The sequence below is a fragment of the Rhinopithecus roxellana genome, chromosome 2, assembly GCF_007565055.1.
Source record: "Rhinopithecus roxellana isolate Shanxi Qingling chromosome 2, ASM756505v1, whole genome shotgun sequence".
In the NCBI taxonomy this organism is placed as follows: domain Eukaryota; kingdom Metazoa; phylum Chordata; class Mammalia; order Primates; family Cercopithecidae; genus Rhinopithecus; species Rhinopithecus roxellana.
This window is the reverse complement of record NC_044550.1, coordinates 60312195-60322166: the sequence shown is the minus strand read 5'-3', so window position 1 is coordinate 60322166 and position 9972 is coordinate 60312195. Positions and strand designations below refer to the sequence as shown.

General features: G+C 36.1%; 1 protein-coding gene across 1 annotated transcript; it reads right to left on the bottom strand.

The window, feature by feature from the left end:
- Nucleotides 1-1258: 1258 nt before the first annotated feature.
- On the bottom strand, nucleotides 1259-9659 carry FGB (fibrinogen beta chain). The gene is made up of 8 exons (XM_010356866.1): nucleotides 9512-9659; nucleotides 6362-6553; nucleotides 5689-5872; nucleotides 4552-4779; nucleotides 3866-3979; nucleotides 3046-3171; nucleotides 2553-2838; nucleotides 1259-1931 (listed from the first exon to the last, which is right to left on the bottom strand). The coding sequence occupies exons 1-8, from the start codon at nucleotides 9623-9625 to the stop codon at nucleotides 1700-1702; spliced, it is 1476 nt and encodes a 491-aa protein (XP_010355168.1). The 5' UTR covers nucleotides 9626-9659; the 3' UTR covers nucleotides 1259-1699.
- Between the last annotated feature and the right edge of the window lie 313 nt (nucleotides 9660-9972).

The window sequence follows — 9972 nt, the reverse complement described above, 5'->3', positions numbered from 1 at the left end:
TTGGAATCAACAGGACTCCAGCACAACACATGTGCACGATTTTTTTATATCAATTATATCTCAATAAGCTGTTGAAATTTTTAAAGGGCCTGACCTGTCCTGGAATGGTGAAAAACTTATTGTGACAAAAATGTAGGTTATAGTGAAGGGAACAGGAAATGGTACTGGGACCATTTTAATCTCCAGCTGAAAAATTTGAATTTAAGAAATTTGGATATAGATAGCAAAGGAGCCAATGTTAAGCAGGAAAGTAACTTGATGAGAGTTTTCTATTAATTGTGATGGCAAAGCGGTAGGTGAGTACAGGCTCCAGTGGGACAGAACTTGTGGCAGAGAAACCAGGTCAAAAGTTAAAGTTGGATTTGATAAGTAATGAAAGAGAGGAGTAGCATTTCCATGATATAAATTAATGAGTTTTGCTTACATGCAAAGATTAAGAGGATAAGCTTAAGAACAATAAGTACCATAAAAATGGGTGGCAATGATGATGCACTAGGGGTGAAGGACCTAGGGTCGTAGGGTTGCCCATGAGCAGTTGGAGCGAAGTGTTGAGATGATATGCCCATTTCATAGGGAGAATTAGAAAGAACAGAAAAGCCACTTTTACTTTAGTTCTGGTATAACTATGTAAAAAAAAAAAAAAAAAAAAAAAAAACAGCCTAATTGAGGACAAGAATAGACCTCGTTTCTATGGGCAATAAGCACATTTCATTATTTTCCTTAAAAAACACTTGGTGAAGACTTGACCCAGATTATCCTCTTGGAATCTCTGATCCCGATGTCTATTTAAGTGGCAGAGTGGTGGCTTTTCCATGGTAGAGTAGAGTCTTTTTTTTTTTTTTCTGAGACAGAGTCTCACTCTGTAGCCCAGGCTGGAGTGCAGTGTCGCCATCTTGTCCAATGCAACCTCCGCCTCCCAGGTTCAAGCAATTCTCCTGCCTCAGTCTCCCAAGTAGTTGGGACTACAGGCACGAGCCACCACGCCCGGCTAATTTTTGTATTTTTAGTAGAGACGGGATTTTACCATATTGGTCAGGCTGGTCATGAACTCCTGACTTCGTGATCTGCCTGCCTCGGCCTCTCAAAGTGCTGGGATTATAGTCGTGAGCCACCGTGCCTGGCCTAGAGTCAGATTTTAAATCTTCAAATATTCAAGACCAGTTTATTATCTGTTTTAGGTTGTGAATGCTTCTCCTTCCTTACGAGTGCAAAGCCTAACTCACTGAATGTGTGGATTACAAAACAAGGAAACATTAACTTATTGCAACAGAGTCTGGTTTAATTAATTAATCTTTTTGGAAGTTTTCTTTGACAGATCCTACATAAATAAATATAGTTTTTAAAGTGGACTTTTAAATATCAGTTGTTCCTTTTCCTCAAGGTTTTCCTACAACAAGGATAAAAAAAAATCCCTCTTCCTTATTTGAAACTTCTCACAGTCAACTAGAATTTAAATCATGAACACTGACTCTGTCAAAACTATACTTTTAGTTACTTCTTGGTGAGCAAGAGAAATGAAGAATACAAAAGAAAATCATGTGCTATTTTTAATTTAATTTATCCTATACTTTTTTCAAAAAGTCACACTCACATCTGCTTGAGAGTTTTAGAGGAATATAATGTATTAAAGAAAATTACAATAACATAGTGTACAAAAATGTTGTCACATATAGAAGAGCAAAAATGTACGTATTGGGGACTATTGCTGTGGGAAGAAGGGCCTGATCTTCATGCTCATCTTCTTCATTGAGTACCATGACCCCTTCCAATTCATCCATACTACACCATCATCTGTGCCATGCTTTGCCATGTCCCAGCTATATTGTCCACCCCAGTAGTATCTGCCATTTGGATTGGCTGCATGACACCTATTATACCACCATCCACCACCATCTTCTTTAGAACACTGTTTCCTGGGATCTGCTGTTAACCTGAAAGAAAATGTGTTTGGGGTTATTAGAAACAGAACTACAGTGGTCAAGTTACTTTTTGCAGATTACCCGTAAAAGAGTGCTACACTCTTGTGCACAGTACTCTTTCCTTTGGGTGCTATACATAGAGTCACACTAATACACCAAAGACCTCCTGTGCCCTATAGCAAGAAAGAGAGAGAACTGGGCCTTTGTGGCCAAGCCATCTAGGGACTGCATTGGTTACTTTATACTGGAATAATAGCTTTTACATCCCTTAGTATCAGAGAACCCTGGAAATGAAAATGAAAGTTTTCACATACACATTAGAATATAGAGATGTAGGTATTTATCTAAATGCTCATTACTCAGAAAGTAACTGTGCTCAAATTCTAGTTCTATCTCTAGGTAGTTGTGTGACATTGGACAAGTCACTGTAATCTCTGTAAACCTCATCTGTAAAATGAGAATAATAATGTCTACCTTATACTTGAAATGCTTTAGAGTGATGCATAAAGAGCTCAGTACAGTGGCTGACAGTAAGTGCCCAGGAAACAGTAGCTATTAAAAACATTGTTAATGATTCGGAAGTAGTAATATTAGTGGAATTTTTTAAGCAGGAGCAAAGAGTGCCACACATACCAGCCGTCATTGTCTCTGTCATACGTGCTGAAGAACATCCCATTGTGAATGGTCATGGTCCTGTTTTCTCCCGTCAGCTGAGATGCTCCATCCATGAGGGCATTGCCGGCTGTTCCTCTATATTTGTTCACTGAGATCTGGTATTTGTTGGCCTCATTCTGTACAGTGAATCCTCCATAGAGAGCCTTTACTTTATCTCCTTTCCAGTCCTCCATTTCAATCAAAAGTTCTGTGGGTCCCATCCTGGTAAGCTGGCTAATTTTATCATTTCCAAGCCAATACTCACCTAAAAGAAAAACAAAATAAAACCTCACCAAAAATAAAATTTGGGGAAACTAAACACTGCCTTTCTTCTCTTATCTTTAGCTTCCACATTTTTGTCAGGAAACTCCTCTTAACTGCCTAAAACAGGCTTCCAACAATGTATGTTTTTTAATGAAAAAAAAACCTCATTTCAAATAGAATGATTTTATTTTGCATGCCTGTTTGTTACCTGGTAAGCCACAGTAATTCTTCCCATCTGTGTTGGTTGCAATATTTCCAAATCCCTGTTTATATGGATTCCATTTCCTGCCAAAGTCAACGCTACCATCTTGACGATTCTGAATCACTGTCCATCCTTTGGTTGACAGAAACAAAAAGAGCATATATTAACCAACAGCAAATAATGTCACTTTGAAAAGAATATCTGAATCCCCTGTCCACTGCATTTATTATATATTTGGTGCTCTAAAATAGATACAATAAGGAAATAAACTATGAGAGAAAAACTTGTAAAATCTTTGAAAACTACAAGTGCTTTATCTTATCCCAAATCGTGAATTATAGATATTTTATAACTTTTTTAATATCAGGTTGAATTCCAAATCAAATTATTCATTGTCAGCTATGTCAGATATTAGAGCTAAGTCTTGTTTCCTGGCTTTTCAATTATTATTATTATTATTTTTTTTAAGCAGGATCTCACTATCCTCTGTTGCCCAGGCTAGAGTGCAGTAGCATGATCAAGCCTCCAGGTTGTGGGCTCAGGTGATTCTCCGATCTCAGTCTCCTGGATAGCTGGGACTACAGGCACATACTATCAACCCAGCTGATTGTTTTTTTTTTTTTTTTTGTTTTTTTTTTGTAGACTCATGGTCTCATTATGTTGCCCAGGCTAGTTTCAAACTCCTAGGCTCAACCGATCAGTCTACTTTGGCCTCCCAAAGTGCTGGAATTACAGGCATGAGCCACCACACCTGGCCTTGTTTCCTGGCATTTTATGTCATCCAAATAATTATAGATCAACAGGTCAACAACTATCGAAACTTTACCTCCATTTTCTGTGTTCATATCACAGTATACTCTATATGGTTTGACAGAACTGTCGGGTTGAATGAGATACATTTCAGATGTTTCACCACCTTTCCTGATAATTTCCTCACATTCTGCAAACATAAGACAACATTATGTTCAGGGGCTTATGACAGAATTACTTTGTCTTTAGTCACCAATTCTTTAAGATAGCATTACATAAGTTACTAAGGAATGTTTTATTATAGACCTTTGAGAATAATATAACAAATATTAGATTTTCATTTTACTTTTGTAAATCCAGCCCAGTTTTGAAGATGTTTATCTGCTAAGAGGATGAAAAAAGTTCTTCTCCCACCTTTTGTGTCCTGGAATATCCATAAGCTTCCAGAACACACAAGACGGAGAAATTTCTTTATCTATCTGCGGTTCTGCCATCTGTTCAAGCCAGTACACAGATGCACATGTCAGCCACCCCTGAGACTACCACCATTATTATCCTGTGCCCCGTCCTGCTCATCAAAACCAGTAAATGCACCAGGCCGGGCCAAAACACAGCCAGCTAAGGATATTTTTGTGATGTACTGTAACGTCATTACTGATCTGTTGGGAAAATCCACTCAACATTTTTACTGTTGTTGTTCTCTTATTTTTGGTGTGTGAGTTCTTCTGGAACTCTCTAGAAATATGTTTATGAGTCAGTTACCTTTGCCAGACACCACAGGAATATTGCAACTGACAGTGCATGGGGTGCGACAATATTCCATTTGAGCTGAGACATCAGATTCTAACTTTTGTATTTTGCTTCTCAGGTTTTCCAGGATTGAACGAAGCACACGAAGATTAGTTGGGATATTACTATTCACAGTCTCATCTATATATAATTGGTGCTTTTCCAGGTCTGAGGAGTACTCATTTACTACATTTTCATTATCTGGAAAAATGAAATTATGTAGAAATAGTCAGCATTTTTGCCTCATAAAACTAATGTATTTAACTATACAATTTTGATTTTCTGAGAATAAACTAATAAACACTGAGCTACCACCAAGCAGTTATGATATATAGTCATATTTATAGAAAATTATTTGGCCCATGACATATACAAATGAACATATATCCTAACTACCATACTAGTAATTGACCATAGGTAAAAGCTAAAGATTGTGTCCAGTAATAAATGAAATAGGTTGTTTATTTCTTTGGTGAGGGAAAAGAGGAGAAAGCAGTATTGGGGTCTTCCATCTGAGAAGTTCAATCTTATAGAGTGGATATGTTTGATTTATTTATCCATTTCACGTAAGTATAGCAGAACCTTGAAATTTATAAGATCTCAAGATTTCTTTGAAAAATTTCCAACTGTGGGTATGCTACTCACTGAGATGCCTGTGCCAGGCTCATGCACTAGCTATTTCCTGACCACCAAGTCAACAGCACTCAACATTCTGACCTCAAGATTCACAGGTTAGGTGTCATTATCCACAATACAATTGAATATATTATGGATAACTCTCTCATTCAAAACCTCAAATGTTGAAACTTTAAATGCTAGCGTTTTTTTTCCACTCTGTGAATATTATCTTCTGAGTCACAAGTTTCTTGTATACTTAAAATAAGGAGTCATAGTGGAATTTTTCATAGAAAATCATACTTGCTGATGCCAGACTTGGAATAAGAGCTGAACAGTGCTTATCTGGCAAGTTGCAGGGGAAGGTGCCCAAAAGCAGTATGAATGCTATTTAACTAACCCAGAAATGTTAATCTCACAGCCATGCATTCTCGTGGCAGTCAACAGTTCCAGTTTTATAGCTGAAAATCAAATGGAAAGCACAAGGATATCTACCTTTTACTTGCTTCTGCTTCTTTTGCCACATGTCTTTCAGCAAATACATGTACTGAAAGGTAGAAGAGGAGGTCTGGGAAACAGCTTGCACATTGTTATTTAACTCATCAACACTGTTTCTGATTGGCCTTTCCTGTTGTAGCAAAGCTTCTTGCAACTGACATCCTGTAGGACACAACACCCCCTAAAAACAAAGAAAATAGCAGGCATTAGATGAAGGATTTGGGTCATGGACATTTGTTAAAATAGCACATAGGAAAATTCAGCAATATGATTAGGCAACATAAAAACTTACTACTTGGTTTTCTGTAAGACCAGAAATTTGAAAGTCATCATCATACTCTCGTGGAGATTTAAAATATTCCTTACTACAGAAGAAATATAATTGGGCTATGAAAATTTTACCAACTGAACAAAGGCAGTGGGAAAAATACAAATGGAAAGGTGGCACCCACATATCCTAATTTGTAATTTTGGGCCCAGACCAAAGAAAACAAGAAAGAAAGCCTAACCCAAGGCCCAATATGTTTATGTTTTGAATTTTATTTCCAAAATAAACAAACAAAATAACAATGATGGTAATGCAGGTCAATGAAACATTAGGAGACTGCCATGTCTACAGGCTTTCTCTGCATGAGAGAGCCACCACTGCAAGAAACATCAGTGCACCCACCAGGTCTGGGTCAGCGTGAAGACAGCCTCCAGCATCAGGGGCTTTTCTTTCTACTTTCTTTTGACTGGCAGCTGTCTTGGCTGGACGAGCCCGATAGCCACCCCCACTGATGGGCGGTGGGGCAGGCCTCAGGCTGGGAGCCTCTTCTCTCTTCTTGTCAAGGGGTCGATGACCGCGGCCACCGAAGAGGCCCTACAAGGATCGAGGCAGAAATAAAATGCAGAGTGTTATAGAAGGTTTGGAATGTAACTATTTCAACATCCTCATTTCATAATTTAGGTTATCACAAGCTTGATGATTTGCTTAAGATTCATCAACTGACTGGTTGGTGATAGTGAATCTGTAGGTTGCTTACTGTTTAGTAACAGTAGAAAGACCAACTGCACAAAAAGCTATGATGCAATGTAGTTTTTAAAGAGAGGCCTAAGGAGAAAGTTGTATCAGATTATGAATAATAATGACTTCATATTCCTAAAACATACATAGGAACACACAAAATTGCAAAGAATCTATACTGTCAAGAAGAATGAATATTCTCAAGCCACTTGGATTGTTAGATTCCTATGATTATTGTTAATCACTTCCCTACTTTCATTTTTGTGAACTGATGATTAGACTCATATACAAACATATTTAAGAGACATTAAAGACTTATTAAAGGTTGATTCTTCTTAGAATTTATTTGTAATAAGACAATCTTTGACCCTCATAAGGTACTCTGGAGCTAGGCTGCTTGTAAGTCTTGACCCTACCTCTCACTAGCTATGGGACCTTAGGCAAGTTGCTTTATCTGTGCCCCAGTTTTCTCATCTGTCAGATAAGTGTAATGACAGTTTGAATCTGCCTTACAAGATTATTGTAAGGATTAAATAACTTATCGCATATGGTACCCTCAGAACAGTACTTGGCAATAATAAGTGCTCATTATTATTTTTATTGAATTCACACATAACAAGTACTACAGTTTAAGTGGCCTCTCCACTGCTAAGTTCACTTTTAGTCTTATCTTCTATCAACAAAATTATTGGTTAAACCATTATCTTGAAATTTCCTACATGATTTCTTTATGAAACACCATGATTTTCTTGTATTTAAAATAATTATCAAGCCTTGTGCATTATAATTCAAATTACTTGCTAACTTAAAATATTACATTAAAAGATAATGAGGCAGAAAATATGCATTGCAATAGGAAAGTTTTGATTTGGATTAACTACATTCTCATATATTTTTGTCAGTAGCTACATCCTTTGGATCTTAATTATAAATTAACAAATGACATGATTTGGAACAACTGAGCAACAACTGAGCTCTCTTGCAATTTTGTGAGTCTAGAAGTCATCAGATGAACTCTATTTGGAATTGTATTGTCATTTATTCATTAGGTTATAATATTATTTAACATTTAGTAAGATGGTGCTAGGATTAAAACCCAGCCAGGCTGGCTCCAGATGTTCCTGTTTAACCGGTTAACTATATATATCCTTAATATGTAAAGATTTGGAGGATATATACATATTTCACATTGAAGGCATCGTCCTAGTCAGAGCTTACCCTCTCTAAAACAGATTTTAAGAAATGTGATTCATCTGTTTATTACAAATAAAATTATAACAGGAGAAAATTATTTTCTTTTAATTTAAGAGTGCCACTAGAGAGGTAGCATGCATGGTCTGACTTTACTAGAGAAAACGAAATTTTAAAAAATACTTAAAGAAATTATATACTTAAAGAAAAACACTTAAAGAAATTATGAAGGCCACTTGTTGAATAATCAAAACCCCTAAACTACTAAACTATCTCTGTGAGGATTAGTTGGTAAACAGAAATGTGAAAATGGTTTGCAGAGTACTTTACAAAAATTTAGTCTTACATATTCTTTATATTTTTCTTACCTAATATGATTAACCAGACTTAACCAGATTAACCATATGTTTTTACACATACAAGCAGATTAACTATATGTTCTTACATGTCGAGTCTGATAATTAGAACACTGAGGTTCCCTTGAAACTCAATAATGATCCAAAATGAATCACTTCATTTAAATATTACTGTGTATTCTTATTTCTAGTTTAATACTATGCTATATGTAAGAAATTTGGGCCGGGCGCGGTGGCTCACGCCTGTAATCCCAGCACTTTGGGAGGCCGAGGTGGGTGGATCACGAGGTCAGGAGATCAAGACCATCCTGGCTAACACGTGAAACCCCGTCTCTACTAAAAATACAAAAAATTAGCCGGGCATGGTGGTGCGTGCCTGTAGTCCCAGCTACTCGGGAGGCTGAGGCAGGAGAATGGCGTGAACCCGGGAGGTGGAGCTTGCAGTGAGCCAAGATTGAGCCACTGCACTCCAGCCTGGGCCACAGAGGGAGACTCTGTCTCAAAAAAAAAAAAAAAAAGAAATTTGGCTAAGATACATTTGATGATAAAATTTAAATTTCTTAAATATTCATTGTCCTAAACGCATTTCTGTATTTTTAGTAACTGCAAATTAGCAGCAATAATTCAGCAAAAATAATAGTTGAGGACAAACTGTTCTACAAATAAATTAGACTGAACCGTGCTTCATAACTATTAATAATAACAATACACAGTACCTCTAATTTAAATTTTTTCATCTGAAAAAAGCAATATTTCATTTTCTATCATTATACTTGATGTATTTTGCTTTTAGGCTTAGTTATAATTTTTATAAATAATAATCTCAGTAACAATATATTACCTTCCCTCACCAAAGAACAATCTACCTACCACCAGTATTTTTTTATTTTAAAATACTGCTCTTTTATTATTTTATAGTTTGTGACATTTTCAGATCTTGTCCTCTTAATTGTAATCCTGTATTGCTAGAAGTAAATGAAAATCACAGTACTCAGGATAGCAAGTGAGAAAAGCACATCTTACATTAGCTAAACCATCTTCATCTTAAGAAAACACAGGTGATAAACCAGAAAACAAGAAATTACTTTGTTTTTATATAAGAAATACTATGAAACATTCTTTAAATACAATAAATCAAAGGTTAACAATTCAATTTCATAACTGTAAGCAATGCTAATTTCATTGAAATAACTATTCACATAATATGATTGTTACATCTTATATTAATAATACTACTAATAATATAATAATGCTTTAAAAAATTCACCTCCTCATTGCCGTTGACACCTTGGGACTTAACTAGAAAAACACACAATAGTAGCAATAATAGATGTTTCATGGTTTTAAATTTGTGGAAGCTCCAAGAAACCATCCTTTTCATGTAGACTTAACTGAGAGATCTTCAATCCTATATATATCTGAGTACTCTGCTAGGAGTGACTTTAGAAATGGTTACCTTTCCTTAGTTAATAGTTAATTTTTGGTTCGCTTGTTGGCTGAACCATTTTATCACTTAAGCAACATCTTCCCAGCAAAACTTATTTACTTGTCATACAACTATTATTCTCTGTTGGTCTAGTTTAGAAACATTAAGTATCTTCAATCCATTTAATTGGACAAAATGATGGGAAGTTGGGGCATTCCTAAAAGAGAGATGTGTATCTTATTTCTGGTAAATTAATGTCGAAACTGTACAAGCTCACAAAGAATATGTGAGAAAACAAATCT

Bases quoted from the DNA above. Each gene is read 5' to 3' on its own strand.
- FGB (XM_010356866.1), bottom strand. From the start codon at position 9,625: ATGAAAAGGATGGTTTCTTGGAGCTTCCACAAATTTAAAACCATGAAA. The intron at 4,780-5,688 runs GTAGATATCCTT...TCATTTTTCCAG, and splicing joins GAAGCAGAAGCAAGTAAAAG to ATAATGAAAATGTAGTAAAT. The intron at 2,839-3,045 runs GTAACAAACAGG...TTTTTCTTTTAG, and splicing joins GAATTACTGTGGCTTACCAG to GTGAGTATTGGCTTGGAAAT.